This window comes from Myodes glareolus, chromosome 10, assembly GCF_982192425.1.
Source record: "Myodes glareolus chromosome 10, mMyoGla1.1, whole genome shotgun sequence".
NCBI classification, from domain to species: domain Eukaryota; kingdom Metazoa; phylum Chordata; class Mammalia; order Rodentia; family Cricetidae; genus Myodes; species Myodes glareolus.
The window spans coordinates 4,829,924-4,854,366 of record NC_142035.1 but is presented as its reverse complement, the minus strand read 5'-3'; the positions used below and the strand labels follow the sequence as shown (position 1 = coordinate 4,854,366).

At 45.7% G+C, this 24,443-nt stretch overlaps 1 protein-coding gene across 3 annotated transcripts; it reads left to right on the top strand.

The window, feature by feature from the left end:
• The first annotated feature begins 1,274 nt into the window (after window positions 1-1,274).
• Stx16 (syntaxin 16) lies at window positions 1,275-24,003 on the top strand. Of its 3 annotated transcripts, none has more exons than XM_087910928.1 (8): window positions 1,275-2,227; window positions 14,690-14,797; window positions 15,588-15,728; window positions 16,535-16,700; window positions 17,542-17,633; window positions 18,006-18,149; window positions 19,105-19,185; window positions 21,165-24,003. In XM_087910928.1, the coding sequence occupies exons 1-8, from the start codon at window positions 2,096-2,098 to the stop codon at window positions 21,267-21,269; spliced, it is 969 nt and encodes a 322-aa protein (XP_087767054.1). In that variant the 5' UTR covers window positions 1,275-2,095; the 3' UTR covers window positions 21,270-24,003. The 3 variants fall into 3 exon arrangements, with proteins under 3 accessions (XP_087767054.1, XP_087767055.1, XP_085553061.1); XM_087910929.1 differs by having other exon boundaries at window positions 1,279-2,176; XM_085696935.2 differs by lacking the exon at window positions 1,275-2,227 and adding an exon at window positions 9,399-9,632.
• Window positions 24,004-24,443: the final 440 nt, after the last annotated feature.

The following is a 24,443-nucleotide window of genomic DNA, read 5'->3' as shown; positions in this document are numbered from 1 at the left end:
TGCTTGTCATCCCTGGAACAGCCCGCAGCTGATCGTCCGTTGCTACGGGAGTGGGCGCCGGGGTCCACACTGAGCTCTGCAGCTGAAGCCAGTCCTCACTATTCTTGCCAGCAGCGCGCACCGCTGATCGCCGGCGCTTCGATTCTTCTTCCATGCTTTCATTGTGCTATGTACCTCAAAGATACTTTTCACCGGAAAGCTTAGTTGCACACGAATGTGCAAACACTCCCCCTTTAAGAGGAAAGGCACCCGGGACACCCGCGCCTGACCCCGCAGGGCTCCGACGCTTGGTCTCGCTGGAGCGGCGGTTTGGTCGGCCTCGGAGAGACGTAGGCGACCCCGAGTGTGGCCAAAGTGTCCCCAGTGTAACCCCGAAAGCTGTGGTCAAGACTGTGAACGATGCACTCCAAGCATCCGCGCTGCAGAGATGCAGAGATGGATCTGTCACTTGGGCTTGCCGTGGCCCCGGCCTTGAGGGCCGTTGTGCTCTAGGGATGTTGGCAATTGCAGCCCTGGGTGGGGGGGAATGGGAGGCTCGACTCGACGAGTGCCCCCAAGGCAAGCTACAGTAGCAGTGAATCGGATGCATGGCTTTAGAGACTGGGAAGCTCGGTGGAAGGCAGGCATAGCCACAACACCAAGTTCTTTTGAGGGGAGTGGGACTGACGGGGTCTCCAAGTTAGCAGGGAACTTTCCCACTTGACAAGCACAACACTGTAGTGGAGGTCCAACGACCCCCTAACTGCCCGCAGCAAGGCCTGCAAAGCCTGGAGCTCAAGCTATTTTTTTTTCTCCAGTTCCTTTTTATCGCCTGGTTGTTTTTCAGATTTTTATTTTTTTATTTTTTTTTTTCAGCTTAAAAAAAAAAAAAAAGGGCAAAACCATCTCAGCAGCGCCAGCCGCCTGCAGTGGAGCGTGCCCGGCCTGCAGAGGCAGTCGTCTCCCACTTTTTTCCTCCGCCCCCGCTCAGGACTAGGCTCCACGAGAGCCACGTTCTCTCACTTTGGCAGTTCTAGTATAAGTTCACAACTGCCTGGACCCCAGCGGTGGTTTTCGGTTTCAGAGCCAAGTTTTTGAAGCTTGTTTTTTGGTCTAGGACGCCCAGCCCAAAGCCTGCACACACTTAAGAAAAGGGAAACAGGGCACCCCGGGAACTACCCCGGAGAGGGCGGAGCGCTCCCACCCCTGGGGCAGGGCAACAAGGGAGTTCCCTCTCCGGAACGTTGCAAACAAAGCCCATGAATAGCGCAGGGGGGCACCCGCGAGAGACGGACAGGAAGAGGCTGGGGGACCGTCAGAGCCGGGACCACTGCACGGAAACGGCGTTGGGGGCAGGGCTGCAGCCTTATCCCGGGATGGAGGGTGCCGGCGAAGGAGTGAGAGGCCGGGGGGGCAGGCCGTGAGGTCCTAGTGGAGGCCTGCAGCCTGCTGGCAGTGGAGGACCAGGCCACCCGAGAAAGAAAGGGGTCAGGTCATTCTGAGCCCTAGAAGGCGCAGTCGAAGAGGAGGGAGCTGCAGACCCTCCCTTGTTCTGGGCTCAGGCCCCTTTCGTGTTTGGAGCAGGCCTTTTGTGAGGAGAGTTACCCAAATCTCAGTGTTAGAGCCACATGCCAGACACCCAAACGCTAAGTTAGGGTTAGGAGGCCAAAACCTTTTGGGGGCGGTCCTAGGAAATGAGTGGGTAGGGGTCTTTCCCATTCCCTCTCCTGATTGGTGGGTTAGACGCTTGTAGATCCACGCCTGGATTGGGGAGGGGTCTGTAGGACGTTAGATTTCGACGCTAGGATTGGGGGGATTCTAGTGCTTAGAGATCTGAGCCAAGCCTTTGGTAGGGGGAGCCAGACAATTGGAAAGCCTAGGTGATTATTTGGGGAGGGGTCTTTGCGCTTTGGCGGAGCGCAAAATTGCGCCGTTTTTTTTTTGTTTTTGTTTTTTTTTTATTGTTTTTTTTTTTTTTTTAAGCCTAAGGCCTTGTAAAGAGAGGTTTCTGTGCAAGGGTGGACCAGCTAGACCAGACTAAGAAAGAAAGTGAAAAAAAAAATCAAGATTATAAGGGGGTGGGGGACCCTGAAAGGGGGTTCACAAAGGGTGAGACATGGCCACCAGGCGTTTAACCGACGCTTTCTTGTTGTTGCGGAATAATTCCATCCAAAACCGGCAGCTGTTAGCCGAGCAAGTGAGTAGTCACACCACCTCCAGCCCTCTGCATTCACGTAGCATTGCTGCGGTGAGTCTCCTGGCGGCCTCTCCAGACACACAGTGTGTGCACTGCGGCTCTGCCTGTCTGTCTGTCTCTGTCTGTCTCTCTGTCTAAAAAGGAAAAAAAAAAAAAAAAGAAAAGAAAGAAAGAAAAAGAACAAGACGACGACGATTAGGAGTGATACTTAAGTGGAAGGGTTCCTTGGCCAGGGGTCATGGGGCACCTGCAACCCCCAATGGGCACTACAGTATCAAGCCCTCTGCCTTACTTTACCCTTCTCACTTCCGTGGTCCTCTTAGTCTGCCTTCCCCAGCTACCTCGTTGTCACAGCACGACAGGCAGCTTCAATTTACATATGTTTTAGCCACGAGGACTTGGAATCTAGGCCTTTCTCCAACCTTCTTTTTGTTTTGTTTTGTTTGGAGTGCTCCCCTTCCCCGCCCTCCTGCAATGGCTTCACTTTGGTTCTTTGGGTCAGGTGGTTGGTTAGCTGACTCAAATCCTTGCAGAGAGAACTCTTCCCCACCCCCACCCAGGAAGGAGTTTTGTGTGGGGTGTGGGGGTGGTGGTGGTGGGAGGGGGTGTGCGTGTGTTTGTGTGTGTGCTCATTTTCTTTTCCCACCATTTTTCTTCAAATGGCCCCAGTCCTTGGTGTAGCCCGTGCACCCACGAGTAATTGCTTTGCTGTTTTTCCTGGGGCTCATGTTGGTGAGACTGCAGGGTGCTATGCGCTTCGTTTTCCATTTCCCACACAGGAAATTAAGCTTTCCCCTCCATTCGAACTTTTTTTAAAAAAAAGCATGATGTGGATGTGAAAATTAACCCCCCAAAATAGCACATGGCTTTTGATTTTATTGACCGGAACTTCACTTGATCTAGCAGTAGTGGGTTTTTTTGTTGTTGTTCTTTTTCAAAGCAATGTTCCAGAAAGATTGCTGTATTTGGTTTGTTTTTGATGGAAGCTTTGACTTCCTGAGCCTCAGTCTACTGCCCTCTCAGATAGGGGCAGGTCTGAGTGGTCCAACCAGACGAATATTGTTGGCTTTGTCATACCTTTAATTGAAAAGGGAAGGTTTGAATGGAAGCAGCCTTAGAGCATAGGGGCATGAACAGTCTCTCCACGACCTTAGGAGGTTGTATTTGAAATACAGTTTGGGAAACCCTGCACCTTTGCACCTTTCCTACCTTTTAGATGCTGCATTGCCGTTTCATCTTTTCTTTTATCATTTATCGAAGTGCTAATGAAAAATTAAGCTCTGTGTCATGATTGTCAGTGTGTTGCCAAGACAGTTGCCCCTTTTTTTAAGTCACCGTGGAAATTATGTTTGGCCATATTATTCACAGAAAAGGGATTTGAAGCCGTGTGAGCAGTTTTAAGGATTAAGGTTTCAGATGTAAACTTTGGTCACACGGCATAGACTGCTAGCTCCGAGTGTATGGGGGCTTTTGTTTGCATTTATAGTTGAAGGATTTTTACATTTCTAAGCTGAGAGAAATAATATTATATAGAAATAAGTAGGAAAAAAATCTTAGCATGTTCATTCTAACACGGCTTTTGAAAAAGAGTCTTCACAAATTAAACCGAGAACTAGTGAGTGGAGACGGGATGAGTACCACTGGTGGGTCTTCTCAGCTCTGTTAAATAAGAGTCGTCTGTTCTTTATGACTTAATTTTATGCCACCTCATAGGGAAGGGGGAGAAAAAAAAACAACCCAGAGCTAAGCGCATACTAAAGCTTCTAGGGTCTCGATTTTAATTGATGAAGAAGATATTGTTTGGTTTTTTAATTTAATTCTGTATGTTCAAAGCATCCTATGATAAAGAAGATATTGTTTGATTTTTTAAATTTAATTCTGTATGTTCAAAGCATCCTGAACCTTTGGATAGCATGATAAAAAATATTAACCATTAATTCAGAGAGTTTGAAAACACGATGTCTCAGACAGGCAGCTTTTCTAAACTACGTTGTTGAATCCAGCTGCTTTTTAAATGTTTTTCTAAGCGAGACTATTTGAATATGTATCTGTTTGCCTATCTAAATATGTGTGGAGTAAAATAATTTAAAATGCTTAGCTGTAGTATATGGTTTGGAAAAGCAGATGACGGCAAGAATTATACAGATCCATTTAGCAAATTCGGACAGCATTTTGAAAATGATTTATGAATGCAACTAAAATTCATGTTGAAGTTAAGAGCGTTAAAAATATTTTCATATGTCATGCTATTGAAAATACTGAATGCTTTTATTAGCCTGTGCTTCCGGCATTTTCCTGAGATGGCTACCGGGAGTCAAGTCCGTGGAAATACCTGCACGATCTCTTCGGACTACTCAAAAAAAAAAAAAAAAAACCCAGATTTTTGCAGTCCAACAAAAATAGTTTGCCTAAGTTAGAATTTAAAAGGCAAAAACACATATTCACAGCTCTATATTTTAATTGTGTTCATTAAGAAAACAAATGCATGCTGTAAGTATCTGTGTTTAGAATGAAATGTTATATTTTCAGTTTGTTTATAAGTTTTTTCACAGATTATTGCTGCACATAAAATAGCCAAAAATGTCAAGATATTAACAGTAGAAATTGTAATTTTTTATAACTTCTGGAAATCAAGAAAGCATTATTGAAGAAAAAGATATGCTTCAGATAATTTTTAGAAACTCCTGCATCGTTCATACAGTGCTTTTGGCTCAGAAAAATTTGAAAACCACATTTTGACTTGCAATTTCAAAACTATCTGGTAAATCAAAACTTTATCAGTCAGCATTGAATGTGTACAAGATATTAGATGATATTAGATTATCCAAATAATTGTAATTAAATTTGCTAATTTTATTAGATATCTATAAAAATATTTGATATTGAAATGGAACTTATTTTATATATTCTGCTCTCAAAAATAGAGGAAGCAGAAAAGCAAAACATTTTTAATTGTTGAATTTGGTGCTGCTGATGCATGTCAGGGACATTTTACTGCTCTGCATTTTTCTCAGTATAGTTTTCAGCTTGGAGAAATTATAAATAAAAACTTTAAAAGTATGTATTTGTCTTAATCAAATGAGACAAAAGAGACAATTTGTAAATGCATATTTAAACTTATATAATTAAAAGGGAAGTAGCCAAACCTGAGAATTTGATTTTAAAAAATCATTACCTGGAATTTTAAATTTCTAACTAGAAGGGAAAACTGTAAACATTGATTTTAGTGTTTGTTGTTTCATATGTAATTAAAATTAAATATCTAAAATGAAAGATTTTATTTATTTTTATTTAAAAATTTAATATTGAGCTTTTACAGAAATGGATTACAAAGTAGTATGTGGATATGCATATCTTATACACCTCAAAACAAACCACGGTGAAGCCTTTGTATTTAGTAACAGTAAGCCCATACTTTTAAAATAGTGATTTGAAGAGAAAAGACAGATTTGTTGGTGATGGTTGCAGCAGGAGGCTGCGTTTGCATAGAGACTTAAAGCTAGGTACGGGAAAATGTGTGACGAATAAGGAGATGTTTAAGGAGGACTTGCAAGCAGCAAAATAACCCAACAAAGCCCCCCAAGGACCAGACTGGACGTAAAGACCTCTGGCCCAATGCCCCTTTCTGTGGAAGCCTCATGTTTCCGTGTCGGACTCTCCTGTGATGATACGGCATTCTGGCAGCTGTCATCTTTTACTTGTGAATTGTCTTTTCCTTTATCAATGCCAGCAATTTGTCTCCCACTCTAGGGTCTGTCCCCTGGTGTTTGTGGCTTAGGACACTGATTCTTCCTGTATGTAGACCCCACCATTGCCATATTCCCTGGAGGGTTTTTTTTTAGACTCAGCTGACCCGGGTCAGACGCATATCTTAAGTTTCTTCGCTGTGAGTGAGGGCTGATTTTTCTGTATTCTTTTTAAAGTTCAGCACAACAACTATATGAAATTCTACTCATTTATGTTTTTGTGTTCATATTAGTAAGGTTAATTTTGTTAACAGAATGGGGTTTGATTTTTGTGTCCAAGCCAAAGGCACTTGTTGGTACTTTTCAGGAGCTGGGTCCTGCCTTAGGTCTGGAGCATCCATCACAGTGTCCCTCGGCAGCGTATGATAAAGGCAGAGTGATGGATGGAAGTCTGGGAATTCAGTCTGAGCCCTGCTTTGCTGTGGATGTAATCTTTTTGGACATCTTTAGTCTCCTTGCTAAATTGAGGATTTTGAGTGAGGTGATCTCCGGTGGCCCCATCAATTCAACAGTGTTTCTGCAGTTCTGTTTTAATATTTGTTTCTTCTGACCAAAGCACACAACCTTACCTTTAAATTGAAAAGGAGAAATCTATAGTCAACAACAGTGTAGGCTGTCAGCTCAAGGCTACGGAGGAAAAATACTTTAGAGTAGCCCAATACTGTACAAAAGTAACTTTTTGACATCTTGTCTGCCAAGCCCAGGGTTGAAATCAGAGCCTTGTACAGGCAGTCGCGAGCAGCTGGTTCCAGGAGCCTGTGAGGGTTTACAAAGTTAAATAATAATTAAAAAATAAAATCTTGGAATGACTGAAAGGGGGAAGCTGAGCTGGTTAAGGTGCCGTGCTGCCCTTGTTTTCTTGGCTCTTGAGATGAATCTGAACCAGGGTGGGATTGCTTGGCTAGTGTTGACCACCTGATCTATACTCTGCTGTAAAAGCATGCACGATCTATAAATGGAAGCTAACGTTAATTGCTCCTAGATTAGTTTGAAACTAGCCCATTATTTTTAATAAAACGTGTGCTTTGTGGGGGGAGAGAACCTAAGGATTAACTGTGGTTTTAGGAACCTGAGGTCCTTACTTAGTCTTGACTGTGTTATTAGTGAAGATTTATGTGTGCTTACTGTGTGCCTGCCAAGGCTGAGCCTTTTCTATGTGTGACCTGTGTTGTTCTGGATGAAGTTAGTGCTCATGGTTCAGATGAGCAGAGTGATGATGGGTAGAGGAGTTAGGAACTAACCTCGTCACCCATCTCGCGAATGTGGGATTGTGGGCCACAGTGGCCCTAGCTGCTTCCCCGGTGGGTGTGGAAGGACTTATTTGTTTAATTACATGTTGTTTTTTTTTTTTTCTCTTGCTAGCCTGTTTTTTTACTTCTTTTTGCAGCCGTCCACGGTCAGTTTTAGCTTGCCCATCGTAGGGCCTCAGTCTGCTGAAAAATCATGCCTTTGTCTGTAGGCTCCAAGTATGAAATCATTGTATATTTCTCTTTAGATATATTTGTTTTCTGCATGTAAAGGTTCCATTTGAGCTGGGAGACTGACTTGCGAATGAGGGTGCTTTGTTGGATGAAAGTGAAGCAAACTTTTATTTTTCCAGCAACAGGAAGAAAGTAAGCATGAGTGTAGCACAGACCTGTGCTTCCAGCTCACTTGGCTCAGCTTGTCCAGACCACTGAACAAACACGGATGGGCTTCCACTTCTCAGTTCTCTGTGGAAAGTTCTTTAGACTATAAATTCCAAATGCTACTTGGAATTTTTCAATGTTTGCTTGATTCTTGCCATGGGCAGGTCACAAGCCTTGGTTTAGACGATACAAACGTTTTAGAAGGTGGTGATGGACTATATTATGGTCTTTCCTGATTGTGATTCTTATGTTTTAACTCAGGTCTAAATGACTAAATTTCCTGGTAATTTTGTGGCAGGAGTTTTGAAAACCGTCTGTATTTTAAGAAGTAGAATGAGGGTGGTCTTTGAAAAGGTGGTGTTCTGAGTTCAGTCCTGTTGTGCAAACATGCCAGGAACGATTAATAGCAACAGCGAGGCTGGATGGTGGGGTGGGGAAGGGTTGGTGCACCTGAGCTGCCCCCATCCTCTTCTGCAAACGCTGTGGCTGGGATATTTAAAGTGTAGTTCTGAGTGTTTGTAAGTGTTGCTTTTAATCCTAGAATCTCATGATTGTAATTTCACCTCTTAGCGCCTAGTAATTGTAGGAGTGAAAAGAAGAGGATGCGTGCGGCCAGCTAATAACCCAACTGCACTGGCTCAGGTGCGAGGTGGCTTAGACTGTGGCTCACGGTGCCGCTTCCCTCTATGAAGGCCTGGGAGGACTCAAAGGGCTCCAGGCCCAAGCCCCACTGCGAAAGATGCCATGCACCTGGGATATTGATAAAAGATGTCCATGCTGTGTTTATGGATCTGCTTTGCTTTTAAAAAAAATACATTTTTTTTTCTTTTTAAAGCAAACTGAGATGAGGTATTTCCATGGCATGTTCTCCTTGAACCTCTACCACAGCAGCCTGTGTGTGTAATATATCTTTGCACCAGCAAAGTGCAAGAGTGCAGAGGCTCTCAGCTCCAAGATGCTCTTACGGATTTCTGTGCAGAGGGATTGTGTGATTACTTCGTGTGTGGATTTTGTTGTTGTTGTTTTGATTTTTTTGTGGTTTTTGTTTTTTTTGTTTTTTTGCTAGCATTATGTGATAGTATTTTGGTATCAATAATCAAACTTCATTTGTACTACTAATTTTTAAATAAGAAAATTATGTTATTTATTATTTTAATTTACTGCTAAACATAAAAAATCAACACAGTTGAGTATTGAAATTCACCACTAATTATTTTCATGATCAATACTGTAGGGAAAAGGACTTTGTTGTTTAGATTACCTGTCATTAGTAACTGTCTCTTAGAAGATAGCGTTTCACATTGGTCTAAACAAGAAGCTTTAATTTTCAACTGAAATTTAACCCTTGAGTGCCCATTGCCTCCTCCCCATACTGGTGAAGCTGGGTCTTTTTACTGTCTGCTTTGTCTCCTTAGCTTACAGTACCCTGTAGCCATCCACATAGTTGTGCCCAATCACAGCACATGCAGGAGTGTTTCTTTCTCTGTCCGTTTGTGTCTCCATCACTGGGGATAAAGCTGTGGCCATGGGGTTTGATTTATACTGTCTGTGGGTAGGTTGGCTGTAATGATTTGAATGCAGCCATTGGTAAACAGTTTTGTGGGTTGTTTATATTTTAATTCCATTGCATTTGCTGAGCTGATTGTCATGTTAAACTATGCATTTTTATGACACGGTAACATTATATTTTAGCATTTATTTTATCTTTCTAAGGAAATTGAGAAGTGATATTGCAAGTGATAATTGATCTTTATGAAAAAAAGATTACCACTGTATTTTAGTAAAACAAAGCAAGTATGTTTTGCTTGTTTACTTACAATGTGTTTTAATTTTCACAACTATTTATAGATTACTACCTCCTTTACCAAAAGAATTGCAGTAAATAAAAACACACGTTGGTGTAGCTGTTCCTAAGCGGGAAGACTCCAGGGCAGCCTTTGAAATGTTGGGTTGTATAGTTACTTGGTTAGGCTGATACTGTCTCCTCACCTGATGGCCTTGTGTGTCTGTCTGCCCATGCCTTTCTGCTTTTCCTGCCTGGACGGCCCGACGGCAACACCACATCTACAGGAGCTGGATGAGGTACTGTGCTTTGGGTATTTTTGTATGTTGGGTGATTTTACTTTATAAAATACTGTTTTCCTACAGTCTTTGGTCACATACATGACACTAGCCCTGGCATACATGTAGAGTTGATTTGAATTACTGTTTGGAATGTACTGATTTCGTACTTCGCCTGTTCACACCATGTGAAGTGGTGACTGAGAAGGATGCTTAGGAACCATGTCTACTGTTTGGGAAAGTTCTCAGTTTGGAAGCAGCCACAGGGGAGAGTTGCTTGACTGGGAAACAAGCTTCCTGCTCATAGGTGATGACCTGGGCTCCCGATTTTGAGATAAAGGGATGCAGTGGTTGAGCAAAGAGGGACAGGCCATTTGACAGAAGCTTCAAGTAGGTAGGGAGGAAGCCATGAGTGCTGCTCCCATCTGGCTGGTCTCTCGTGCTCCTGATGAAGTAAGGAGCGCTGTGTGTTTCAGCTGCTGCTGCAGGGACCACTTCTGCTCTTCCTGACAGCACCTGCTTGACCTCTTCGTTTCTTGTTAGCATCTCGCCGGAAAAGCCAAGAGAGTATTCATCCATATCATTTGATTTCAGTAGCCCTGCTAACAGGGCCAGGAGATGGGATGGACACTCCTGCCGACCACATTAATGGCCCTTTCTGTCTCAGTGATGAAGGGGCTGTGAGAGCTTTTCTGAAGGCAGGTTGACTTGTTTGAATATGTAAGTTTCTACAGAAAGATAGTTCAGGGGTCGGGATCACTTCCTTTTATAAACCTGCAGGTGCCAGCATCTGTGTTATGCTCTAACCTTATATTGGAAGAGTCTAAACTCATGGTCGGTGATGCCAACATATTGCACCACTCAAGCATCCTTCCTTGGGAGTCAGCTAAACAAAAGGTGGACCTCTTTAGTCCTCATGACTTCATGAGGACCCCACCTATGAGGGCTAGGGGAATAGCAAGGACAGAGGGTACAAATGGTGCTAGACTCCTGTTTCTTTCTTTCTTTTTCTTAAGAAGAATAACCTATATTCATATGTTAGGAAAAGGTAGATGGGACTCCATTAGCAGGATGTACCTCTTTGCTGAGCGGGTTGTGGGAGGGCTGGTAAGAGGCTCTAACACCTCAGGCCAGTCCTCATGAGAAGCTTGCTCTAGCCCCTTCTATAGGGCAGCTTCTAGAGATTAGCCATGTGTGTGAGGAGCTTACAGACCCTCGTGTGTTTCTTTGGGGGTTTTGACCAACATGTAGCCTAGGCTGGTCTCCAGGTACTGGGGTCATAGATGTGTGTCACTACATCTGATCCCTGTTTGTATTTCTTGTGCTTAGCATCTGTGTGCAGAACCCTGGCGGAAGTGCGGTGTGCTGAGCAGCCTTGTACTTGTACTCTTGGCTCTGCACGCTTCACTTCCCTCCTTTCTCCAGCGCCATTATGTTTTTCATGAAGTGTAGCTTCCAGAATTATGCACAACATACTTTATTTACCTCATCCATTCATTCCACCCATTTACTGTTGACTCATTCAGCTAATTATAATTGTGTGTTCATTACTGTGAAGTGCCAGGTGCTGAGCGAGGAGCTAGGGATGTAGCTGGGAAAGGTGTCCAGAGGCTCACTTTACTGAGGGAGAGCAGGCTTTGAGGTAGTGTCTTCTGGGAGTGGTAAACATCTGCCACTTGGGTGTCCTGGCATGAAGCCATGGATCTGAGAGCCCCTACCCTCTCTACAGGTAGCCCTGCAAACATATATGTTAACCACTCTCCTCCTTAGATAAGGACCCTGGAGACACTGCTTCCTTTCTGCTCAGAAAATAAGCAGTAGAGCTTTGGCCAAGAAGGAGGCTGTTCTCTATCCACAGTGTTGTCCAGTACAGTATCCATTCCCTCCTCTGTCTTCTGTGCCTGGTCTTTGCATTTTCTGCCTCGGGTAGATAATCTTCCAGAAAATAGGAGCTATTACAAATTATAAGGTATAAATGTCAGGATCCCAAACTACCTAGGCCTACTAGCTAGCCCTTGTGGTCTTTAGCAGGAAGGGTTTCAACATCCACTGAAGGTAGGAGCAAGCCCTGGGGAAGGATTGCTCTTCGGTTGCAGAAGTCAAGTCTGCAAGCATGCTCAGTGCCGTGGTGGTGGGCAGGGGCTGCTGCTCCTCTTTGTTTATTAGCTTGTGTATATTGAGTAATATCAGCGAGTTAGCAAGACTATCAAGACAGTGCATGAGATTCCCGGGGAGGAGAGTCAGCGAGTTAGCAAGACTGTCAAGACAGTGCATGAGATTCCCAAGGTTTGTGTTCTCTGTTCTGGCTGTTCAGAAAGTGTTTTTGGTAATTTCATAATGAAATTATGAAAGCATTATTTCTTAATCTCAGAATAAGATAATTTGGTTGTGACTTCAAGATTCTTCCGTCCACTTGCTTGTTTACTCCTCCTCGAGTCTGGTGATTTCTTAGACCATGTTGTGTGTCCTTGGGCTCAAGCTTCAAGATACACAGGTCCATTGCAAGAGTTGCCAGGTTGTGGTTTGTTGTATCCCTTCTGGAGTCTTGAATGCTGAGTGCTCATGCAGTCGGCTGCTGGGGAGAGCTGTGCTTGTTCTACTGTTGAGCTTGTTCTCCTGTGCTGTTTCTTGTTCTCACTGTGCTAGTGTACACCTGTGACAGGATGCTGTAAGCGTGGAAGGCTGTGATTTGGAGCAGCAGGATTTCTAGGACAGGGTGTGCACGTGTTTCTTCCCTAGGTCAGGAATTTGTCTGCAGTGGAGGCCGGTGGTGGACTGCTGCAAGCACTGCCACGGGCTCTGAGGTAGGACCAGGTCCTCTGTGGCTATTGGAGGACAACCCCAAATCAAAGACAGAAGAATTCTTAAATTTTTAGTCCTCGAATGTGCAGCTTATAAAGCATTTTTAACCTATTTAAAAATATATAGAAAGGGCTCCAAAGCTACAGAGAAATCCTGTATCCAAAAAAAAGAAAGATTTTTATTTTTTTAACTTTAGAAATACAAGTTCATTTAATAAGAGCCCTATTCATGTTGGGTTTTGGGAGTAGGGAGAGGTGAAATTAGGCCGGGATAGATGTAGAGAAGCATGGCTATTGAGGTCTGTGGGAAGGACAGCAGCCTGGAGACCACCATGTGCTCAGCACAGCCCCCAGCACATTGGTAAGGGGAGGGGTGTCTGGAAAGTTGAATTGGAGCTTATTTATTTTGCCCGTAAGATACATTTTCATGTTCTTGTTTGTTCCCATTTCACATAGTTGACGTTATCTCCAATTGTTTGCCCTTCACAGAACACATGTTCCTTTTCTGCAGTACACACTGTGATATGCATTACAAACCTGTACCGATAAGAGACATGGAATGTTTCTTCTCCGTAGGACAGCGTTTCTGCCACGATGAGCTATGGCCACAGACTCTATCAGGGACAGATAATTGGCCACATGCAAGCCCAAGTCCTGGTATAGCTGCTGTGCAGACTGGCACCCGTCCCTCCTGAGGTCTTCTGGTTTCCCAGCTTCCCTAGCACTCACAAGAGAGAGTTGTGACTTCAGTCTTGGTGTCCGTTGGATGGGGACCCTTCATGAAAGAGCTGCTTAAAGCAGTGCGGTCCGCTTCAGCTGGGTGTTCATGTGTGGTCTGTGACCTGATTTCAGATGATGCTAGTGAGAGTCCAGGTGAATTTAAAGATGCCATCTCTCTGCATCTTCCAGTTTAACATGCATTTGTAAACAGTGAAAACAGTGCAGCCTGTTTTGTTCACAAGTCGATACTGTCTCTGTTGTGACACAGACAGAAACAATGCAGACCGGAGGGCTAAGCAAGAGGTTTGCCCCATCAGCGCGCGCACACACACACACCATCAAGGATATTTTTGGTCAGCAGCACATGTTTGAAGGGCACAACATTAGCTCAGGCACAGATGGAACTTGGGCCTGCTGTGGTGACGTGGACAGTGGTAAAAACCCCCAGGCCTTGGGTCCATTTCTGCCATCATGGCCCTTGTTGGATGCTGGGGCAGGTGGAGGCCAGGCTACTGGAAGTGTGTGCAGTGCTGAAGATGACAGTTGGAGGCTGAGTGTAAGCTGGTACTTGGGGATCATAGTTTTATTCCTTGGAGAGATTTCAAGGTTTTGTGTGTGTGTGTGTGTGTGTGTGTGTGTGTGTGTGTGTATGTGTATTAGTTTTCCCTTCGTTTGTGGAAATTGTTAGGTAAGCAAATATGAATTTGGCAAATGCTTGAAAAATAAGCACACGTGATTGCAAAGAAGGAAGGTGGTGGGCATTGCTCATCCAGTGCCGCAGTGCGCCCAGAAAGCTTGCAGAGTATTGTCCAGGATGGCGCTTGTTGGCCACTGTCCTTTAGTTGTCATTTGGGTCTTTTGAATTAGTATTTAAAAATTCTGTGCTTTGCAGGACCTCTAGATCCTTTCAGATCCATTCATTGCCCCAGGCAAAATAAATAAATAACCAGGCCAGCCTGTGATTTCCCTCCCACTCACTAGAATTTCAAATTTAAAAAACAAAACCTATCTGTCATTTCAAAGTAAGGTAAGTACTGCCAGTGGACATGCAGCTGAAGCAAATCAGCGGCTGGTGTGCCGACGGTGCTGCTGAGACTGGAGGGTGGCTGTGGTCCGCACACAGTCTAGTTAACCCTTTGAGCAGCTCTTGAACACATGTTAGCGTGTGGCTTGTGCTCTTGTGACTGAGGTCATGGCCCGCCTGATTTCAGCAGCAGACCCGTTGCTGTCTCACCCAGCACACTCTTGCTCGCTCCTGCTGCTCTGGCTTTAGAGTTTGTTCCAAGAGCGCTTTCCTTACAGAGCTGGGTTTCTGATGTTTTCATTACATTTTCTGTAGCCAAATCAAGTCAAAAGTGTGTCCACAAGAATGTCCAAGGAAGTTAAGAACTGGTCCAAGGAAAGATAGGAGTGGAGTTGAGACCCTAGTGTGACAGAGGCAAGCTTGTAACACAGGCACGTCATTTCCCCAGCCTTTTCACACCCTCTCAGGAACAGTAGGGGAACCCATGTCCTAACTGACCTCTGACCTCTCTCAATGTCCGTCCTTCCCTGTAGCTGGCTGATGACCGCATGGCACTGGTGTCAGGCATCAGCCTAGATCCAGAAGCAGCGATTGGTGTGACAAAGCGATCACCTCCCAAATGGGTGGATGGAGTAGATGAAGTAAGTGAAAGGACAGCCCGAAGTGTTTGGTTTGCTTGTTGTTTGTTAAGTCTAGGTAGCGACACGGCTTCAAGTGTCTACCGTATGAGTCAGTTTGGTTCCGGTTATACTTGGATCCTCAGACACGCTCACACAATAAAGTCAGAGTGTGTCTGTCTGTCTGTCTAGATGGTGTGGGTTTAACATTAGCAGTAACTACTTGAACTATAGAAAGAAATGAAGAACCATGGAATAAGGAAATTGTCTGCTAGTTTGTTTTAGATGTATTTATCCATGTATTTATTTATTTACTTACCTTGATTTTTCAAGGCAGGGTTTCTCTGTATAGCCCTGGCTGTTTTAGAACTTATTCTGTAGACCATGTTGGCCCTGAACTCAGAGATCTACTTGCTTCTCCCTCCTGAGTACTGGGATTAAAGGCATGCAACACAGCCCCATCTGGCTTATTTTATTTTATGTGTGATAGTGTTTTGCCTGCATCTATGCCTGTACCAGGTGTGCAGCTGTGGAGGTACTGGAAGGACTTGGAGCCCCTGGCACTGCAGCTGCACAGATAGCTAAACCAGCATGTGGTGCTGAAGACTGAACCCAGTCTCCTACCATAACAACAAACGCCCGGAACTACTGGGCTTATCTTCAGCTTGTTTCTTTTTTAACTTGAATTTAAAACTTATTTGTGTGTCAGTAAACCACCAAATTCAGCTGAACTCAGAGTCTGGTACAGTTTATCATCTTGAATGCAGGCTATCTGCTAGGCACGAGTGGGATTCTTGTGACTTCGTTTGTTTAGGTACAGTATGATGTTGGCCGCATAAAACAGAAGATGAAGGAGTTAGCCAGCCTTCATGACAAGCATCTGAACAGGCCCACGTTGGATGACAGCAGCGAGGAAGAACATGCCATCGAGATAACCACCCAAGAGATCACACAGGTTAGGGCACAGTCCAGCCTCGGCATGGCCACCTCCAGCGCCACAGAACCCCTATTCCAAATCCAGCAGGTGATGTCCTAGGGTTTCATATTCCTGCCAGAAGCCCTCACAGGGACTATGAGTTGCCAGCATGTTGTGGTTTTCTTGGAGGTCTGGCACTATTTTTCGGTTGTTGGTAGATCCCACTGTGTTTGAGAATGTAAAAACTCGATGCAGCATAGTAATGCATTTGATCATTTGATGTTAGAGTGTGTAATTGCTGTCTCACACCAGGACTTGCAATTTTATGCTAAGGCACAGTTCTGTAAGAAGACATCCTGGGGATTTTATTGGAAACACTGTTTAACCTTTAGGTGGTGTGACTCTGTGTTTAATTCGCCTTCTTACTGTGAGAGTAGACATCCAAATGTCTGCAGCCTGCTCTGAAGCCAAGTCACCAGGACGATTTCTCCCTCAGTCTCTGACTCTGCCCTCCGATCTGGAAAGTGGGCATAGAAACCACACTGGTCCCTGCCTCGTGTTCCTCCTGTAGGAAATCAAGGAATGGTCAGGCAAATAGTGAGTGACAGGGCGTGGAGTGAGCTGATTGGGGAACACCATAGACATCGTACAAACAGTCTACAGTACATGTACATAAAACCTCTAGCCAGCCCTACACACACACACACACACACACACACACACACACACACACCCACCCCTACCTTACCCAACCCTTCATATCAGTCTGCAGAGCAAGGTGCCTCCTGGCAGAGGCCTTGGCTAGGAGAGGCTTCTTGATGTAAGCCAGAGCTGTTCTCTCTCAGCTCTTCCATAGGTGCCAGCGTGCTGTGCAGGCCCTGCCCAGCCAGGCGAGAAGGGCCTGCTCTGAGCAGGAGGAGCGGCTACTGCGGAACGTGGTGGCCTCCTTGGCACAGGCCCTGCAGGAGCTGTCCACCAGCTTCCGGCATGCACAGTCCGGCTACCTGAAACGTGAGTGTTGCTGGCCCTGGTTGAGGGACTCTTGAGTAAGAAACATTGTGTTTCCTGTCCTCCTTTGGGGCTGTGTCTCTATCCAGCTCTTGCCTGTCATTGTTAACAGCTAGTTAGGTACATTGACAGCTCTTCAAGCAGAGGAAGCTGCTTCCCCGGGAGACCCTTGCTGAGGAGGAAAGGACTGGCTCCTGGTGCACTGCTATAGACAGTTCTTGCCCAACCAGCCAGCCTGGCTGTCTGCAGACTTGGAAAACCACAGCATATTTAGGGAAGAACACTTGTGATGTGATGGTGAGCTTTGGAGTTCTGAGGACACACGTGTAAGAGCCAGTTCCTCCACACAGGACATCTACATAGCCCATGGAGCTTGAAAGTAGGGTGTAAACACCCTGTTGCTGGGTTTTTCTGTATTGTCATTGTAATGGGTAAAACCCCACTTACTTCGGAGACCCTGTCCCCCCACAACCTACATATCTGTTTTAATTTTGACCCCCCCCCCAGAATCTGACCAGAGCATTTACTAAAGATCTTCCAGGTGAGAATATTGGCTTTGTGTTAATGTGTTATAAGATCAGTTAGAATAACTATTTCTGTTTTGCTTAGAGAGTCTCAGATGGTTGTGTACTGTCTGTCTTGGCATCCAGTGAGTCGGGCATTTAGAGAGTGGCTGCCCGAGTACCCCGAACACTTGCATGCTGTTGCACTGCTTTAACACAAGGCCCCCTGGAGGTGGGCTTCTTCAGACCTGTTTGGGGGCTCCCCCTGCTGCTGGCTTTTACTCTTTAATGGTGGAGCAGTAGTCATATGCATCCAAGTAAAGTGGGCTGTTGTCTGGTAGGCATGAAGAACCGAGAGGAACGATCCCAGCATTTCTTCGACACATCAGTGCCACTGATGGATGATGGAGACGATGCTGCCCTGTATGGTCAGGTCTGTGTTGACACTGAAACCCGCATCTGCCCCGTCTTTTCCTAAGTTCCTTGCTCCTGTGCAGTTTGGGGGTAGGGAGTGCTGCTGTCTTGTGTCTACCAAGTAGTCCTTACCACAGTCAGGAATAGCCACATTGTGTCTCCTTCCCAGCTGTCACGGGAGTCCTCAGGCCCCATGTGGCTACACATGTGGCTGCTTTCTACACTTGTACTTCAGCTACTGTAGTACGCACTGTGCTGTTTGTCCTGTCAAGGAAGGAACTTACCTGGTGCCAAATGCTTTATAAAAACATTTTCAGAATTTGTTTTCCATAAATGTTGTCTGAACTGGCTTGCCATAGCTTTCCTAGCAGGGAGACTCTTGTTTGGACAGGGTTTCACGGATGACCAGCTGGTCCTGGTAGAACAGAACACACTGATGGTGGAGGAGAGGGAGCGGGAGATCCGTCAGATCGTGCAGTCCATTTCCGACCTCAGTGAAATCTTCAGGGACTTGGGAGCCATGATTGTGGAGCAGGTGTGTGTCCTGTGGGGTGTCCTGCCCTTCCTTCCCCGCAGTCCTTTCACCCTGTACTCCACTTGGGAAAACATCTAAACGTGTGTTCCTCGTACTGCATGTGTTTGGGGGACTGTGGGCTTTTGTCATTCCCTGTGAAAATGCCATTTTTTTTTTAATCTAGAAGAAAAAAGGAATAGAAATTCTAATGTTTTTCTGCTTTGCCCCAAAGATATTCATGTGCATGCATCCTTTGGAGGCTCGGTGGACTCTGACCAAGCCTGGCCTAATTCTGCCATTGTACAAGATTCCCTTCTGACAGTGCAGATTGTTGTGTAATGGCTGTTGGAACCACCAGCTTTTAAGTAGAATTAAATCGTTGTTCATTGTTACAATCTGATTAGGGCGTTTTATTATCTTGCCAGCAGGGATTTGTTTGGGTCCTGGTCCCCTGAAACCAACTACAGAGTAGAGCATTTGAGGCCCTATCAGAGCCGGCTGGTTAGCTGCTGTGTTCCCTTTGAATTGCCATCTTTTTTCCATGCTTCCTGTAAGAACCAAGAGACTGTTTAATAACCTATCCTTGGGATCCAAGCTGTCATTTTAGATGGTGATGGGAGCAGCCTGGCCGGCGGGGAGAACCTAGCTGGTAGTCTCAGTCCACCAGGCCCCAGTATTTGGGCAGCAAGAGTGGAAACCCATGGCCCTTTGCTTCCCAGAGCCCATTTCTATGAAACAGGTCTCTAAGCCCTAGTACATCTGAAGGTGGCATTTCTATAGGAGCTACATCAAAAACAGAAATCCATGTGGTTCTTGCTGCAGTGGACACAGCACTCTGCAGAGTGCCTGGCACTGCTCAGGGGTCTGACCGTGCTCAGGAGTGAGTCCTGAGGTCTATGACACATGCATGTCTCAGGGCTTGAAGTTTAGTCTCCCCAGCCGTAATTGACCATCTCTACTGTCTCTTATTACTCAGGGTACAGTCCTTGACAGAATTGACTATAATGTTGAACAGTCCTGTGTCAAGACTGAAGATGGCTTGAAACAGCTTCACAAGGTACCAAAGTTCCCTGTGCTGGCTCTTTAGGAACTGTTATCAAATCCTGGGGATTCCTAGGAGGATCTCTTCTGTCACACACCCTCAGCCCAGCACACAAAGGAGTAGAAATGGGAGCTGCTGTCGTGTTGCAGCTTGGTTGTCAGGCAGGCCTCATCAAGAGGCCAGGTAAGGCAGGGGTTCTCCTCCTGCTTCCCATCTTTCCGAGTTTTGTGAGAGAAGTCAGTTGATCGGCCTCTCTTGGTGCGGCTGAGAAGCCGTCTGCTTGTTGCTGGTAACTTAGGTTGTTGGGGTTCACCTCTGACAACTTACTGGTGAAAAACTCTCAACAAGGAAAGAAATCTAATTATTCCTTCCTGTGTTACCTCCAGGGAAGTTTGTAGATGTAGGGTGGGCTGTGCTCTTGCTGTCAAGGGAGCTCTATCATGGGGTTTGCATGTTTGTTAAATTTCTTTTTAAGAACTGGGTGAAAATCATTTAAAAAATCCTACAGTCAGTTATGAGAAATGGGCTCATGAACAACACCAAGGCCATGTCTGTGGTTGGGCACCTGCCTCCTGTGAGGGGAATGCAGCCGGTTCTCCTAACAGATTACTTGTCTCTGATACCTACTGGTGTCTCTGGCCATGTGATGAGCATTGCCCCAAGTCACGTTCTTCTGAAAGTGGAAAGCACCCTGTCTCATCATGGTTCCAAGTTGCAGGGTCTGACTAGAAGCCCTGTGCTGCTCCTCCCAGGCTAGGGACAGGCTTGCTTAGTAGGTGTTTAGAGTAATGGAGGTGCCAGCCTTGTCTCAAAAGCGGGAGCTCCCAGAGCTTCTCACTCCATAGTGGGTTTGAGGTGCTGCTAAGTTACCTGTCAACCCTAGGGTTTCCTAGGGAATATGCTTTGTGTTGTGTTGCAGACCTGGGGGAGGGGTGTCTTCTCCGTGGGAGACTGGGTCTGACAGAAGCTATGACTTTTCTTTTGGTCTGGAGTATTTTCAGTGTGTGGTCTGCATTGGCTCCTTGGTTCTTGGGTTGCTCTGAGGAATGGGCCTGTCCTCAGCCCACACTGTGGGGAGGGAGCTGAGACTTGGGAGTTGCTCCCATTGGCCAGTTCTCAAGGTAGTCTCCTGTTCTGTTTGTAGGTGAGGGGGAACTTCTCTGGGTGAGTGGTAGATTCCCTAAGGACGCTAAGCTACAGTCTCAGCAGTCTCTGAGCATGCTCTCCTTCTGTGGGGATCTGTGTCAGTCATCAGCCACGTGAAGGACACTGATGTTTCTGTACGACCGCACATTGATGGGGGAGAGGGGTGCAGGGGACAGTGACCCCAGTGCTTCTGTAGGAGAGGGGTGCAGGGGACAGTGACCCCAGTGCTTCTGTAGAAGAGGGGTGCAGGGGACAGTGACCCCAGTGCTTCTGTAGGAGAGAGGGGTGCAGTGGGCAGTGACCCCAGTGCTTCTGTAGGAGAGAGGGGTGCAGGGGACAGTGACCCCAGTGCTTCTGTAGGAGAGAGGGGTGCAGGGGACAGTGACCCCAGTGCTTCTGTAGGAGAGAGGGGTGCAGTGGGCAGTGACTTTGGGTACTGCATAGAGGAGGAGGTTGCAGATGAGGCTTCTGTGTGCCATCAGTCCTGGGTAAGGATGGGATTGGTCCTCAGGTGTCTCTTAAACCAACAGAAATGGGCACATTCACCATTTCTTCCTCAGACAATGAGGTATTCTCTTTCCAAATTCAGAGGAATTTTGGGGCTACTGGTTCCATGCTTCCTGGTCACCCTTTCCTGTCCAGGGAAGAAAGACAGTGTCCATTTGTCTTGAGAGTGGGGACCTTCCTGAGAAGCCAGAGTAGGAAGAAGCAGGCTGAGCTGAGCTTGGTTTTCTTGACTTCTGTCCTCACAGCAGATCTGAATGTTCACACTGAGGCAGGGCCACCCTGCAGGGACCAGACTGGTGTGAGGTCTATGGGGAAATGATGCCTTCCCTCCTCTTTTGTAGGCAGAGCAGTACCAAAAGAAGAACCGGAAGATGCTTGTGATCTTGATCCTGGTTGTCATCATCGTAATCCTCATCGTGGTCCTCATCGGCGTAAAGTCTCGCTAGTGGCACCAAGTTCTGGAGCGTGCTGCTGCATGGGTTCCTTGGGTAGGAGGGCTTGGCTGGCACCGCTTCACTGTACTGCCTACAGAGCACAGCCCACCGGCCCAACAGCGGGCAGTGGGCCTTCCTGTGAATGCCCTCTCTTGGTGGACTGGAGTGCAGGCATGGCTGTGGGTTTCCATCTCTGTCCAGAGTTTAAGGACCTGAGGCTGCTGCTGAGGAGACTGGCCCTGTGGCCAGCTGTGATCTAAACACTGACTAGAAAGTGAGGGAATGCAGGTTCGCAGGCCTTGCTGAGGCACCAGTGTGGTGTGCATGTGCTCATTGCTAGCGCTCACGTCTCAGCAGCATGTTCAATAATTTTTCGGAAATTTTTTTTTTTTTTTTAGCCATCTGGTTTTTAAGAAGTTTGGTACCAAAAATTTATGAGTAGAGGCAAACTGCCTCTTCATCTTCCCAGCCGAAAACAAACCAAGACGTCCTTCAAGAATTTATAATCCGTTCCCCATTAACTTAATTTAGCTTTTCCATCACTGTTAACGATCAGAGTAACAAAGTGTGAAAAATAAGAAACCATCATTGATGTTAATTAACACATTTAGACGGGCCAGTTAAACCAGCTTCATCCGTTTAAATCAATTGTAAATAGCGTATTCCTCATTCAGAATTTTGCACTGCATTTTCTACTGTAAACCAAGAGGGGTTACTAAGCAAAACCTCCTGAATCAGAGAGTTGGTCATTTGAACTGACCTCACATTACAAGAAAACTTGACAGTATCATGAACTAGATTGAGCCAGTGTGTCCCCAGCCATTCCTCCTCAGTCCATTACTTACATTCTAGCTACGTAATCACCTGTCCAAACCTGACTCCACTTAATGAACTGTAAATTTACACAGAGGCCATTTTAAATGGGTCACCCCATTTAGGATTAGTGGATCTCGAATTATTAACCAAACATCACTCCATTTCAAAGTAAAATATTTCTACCCATGATTTGATTTATCGACTCTTCCATTGCTACTTAACAATGCCCAGAAAGCAGGTATATTCCTGAGGACAGTGAGAGCCTCGACTAGGGAAGCCCTCTGTGTGTGCTTGCTGTGTGTGTGTGTGTGCCCACATGTATACCACATGCATATCAGATCACTAGAGTAAGGTCTGTTTACTTCTGTTTATCTACCGGTTAACTCTGGTGCTTGGGTGCTTGGCAGAACTGGAGTGATGTGGGCAGTGTTGGAGTCTGAAGATGAGGATGTGTGTCTGACTTGCCATCTTCATTGACGCTGCTATACTTTAAGTGGTCTTTGTGTCATTTTTAATAGCTTTTAAAATTGTCTCTGCTTCTCTTAAGTTATTTAAGAATATGGTCCTGTTGAGTGTGTTACATTTTCATTTGTATGTAGACAAATGTGTGTATATATAGATTCACTGAAGGGATGGTTCAGAACTTCAGCTCATGCAGAGCTACCATGAGCTCAGCCTCCCTGCTCAGGCTGTAGGACACTGGGGTCCAAAGGTTTACCAGTCCCTTTGACGACATTAGTAGGGAGGGTTGGAAGGGGAGTTAGCACCTACCCCATCACTTCAGAATCGGGAAAGGGGGTCCTACAGGCCTCTTTTCCTGATTTCCGAGGTTAGACAAATTGCTTCTGGATGGACTGGTCAAATTAGGGGACCTCCTTTAAACAATCTGTGGAGGCCACGCTGAGTAATTATGAAAGCCTTGAAGAAAAGTGACCTTTTAAAAAAGGATCACCATTTATTTATATTTATTTTGCTAAGTAGGTTTTTTTGTTTTGGTTTTTGGTTTTTTTTTGGTGGGGGGAGTTAGTTTTCCCCCAACCCTTCTGGGTAACCTAACAGGTCTGGTTAGAAATTGTCCTAAGGACCTGTGGGAAGAGGGACTGTCCCCTTATGCTTAAAGACAGTATGGTTCTGATCTGGGCCCAGCCACCCTGATGGGGGCATCCTTAGGGGACATGGACAGGCCTGGCTTGTAACTGGATCCAGAGCCTTGTGCGTTAGCTCTTTGGGGTCCCTCCCCACTTCACTTTTCCATTGAGCCTGTTCTTGGGGGAAGATCAGAAATGTGTGAGGACACAGAGGGGTAGTGCCAGGGTGCTGGTAGAGACCCCAGGACAATCGACTTTGGAAGAGGACTCTTCTCTCTTCTGACAGCCACTGTCTGTGGGCTCGTCCTGCCCTTCAGTTTGGCTGTGGAGGTGACAATCACATCTTTCCCTGTGCCTGGGAAGTGCCCTGGGGAAGAAGCCCAAGCCCTGGACACTACCTTCTTCCATGGTCCTTGGTGACTCCTGTCGAGGGGGCAGGGGAAGGAAAGGGATAAGTGCTGGGCCTTTGGGGCCCTGATCTTTCCTAAGACTAGCCTAAAACTGCTCTCTGTCTTTTGGGGCGGGGGAGGGGGATGGGGTGCTAGCTGGGCCACTGTGTGAAGCAGTGTGTGTCTAATTTAACGGATGTACCGCTTTCTCTGCTAATTGAGAGAGCATTATTTATTTGTTTTGACACGAGTGCTTGCAGTGTTTCATCCCAGCTAATGGCTTCTTAAAGGTAATAAAACCCTCCAACCTAATTGGCCAGATAAGACTTTTTTCCTTGTGTGCTTAAATAAAGCAATTAGTGAAGCGCTTCTATCCAAAATGACTTTTTTTTTGTCCTAACTAATTTACTGTTACTGGAAACTTTGTACAATAAAGCGATCTCACAGACTGAAGAGCATCCCGCATTCCTAGTATTAATTTTAATGATGGGGTCATACTTTGTTCACATGTGTCTGTGTTAGCAAAGGGCCTGGCCACATCTGGGATCTTTGGGGCCATGGCTATTTATTTAGTGCCTGAGGCCTCTGCCTCAGTGTTTAAAAGTTGATTTGTCTATCTAATGGAAGCCTGCAGAGGGACCAATCAATTTGCTATCCAATATACAGAAAGGGAAACCACATAAAAGACATAATTATTTTTCTTTATGAAAACACACTTTATGTGAGCATGTTTGGCAGTCCTTAGATTGTGCCCAAAGTGGTTTGCACATGCAGGCTCTAGGACCTAGCATTGCCAAATGTCTTCCTCCATTATGGAATGACAAACTTAAGGGACAATGTCTGCTAGGAATGTCCAGGTCTTCTTCCAAAGCCAGAGCAGAATGCTGATACTC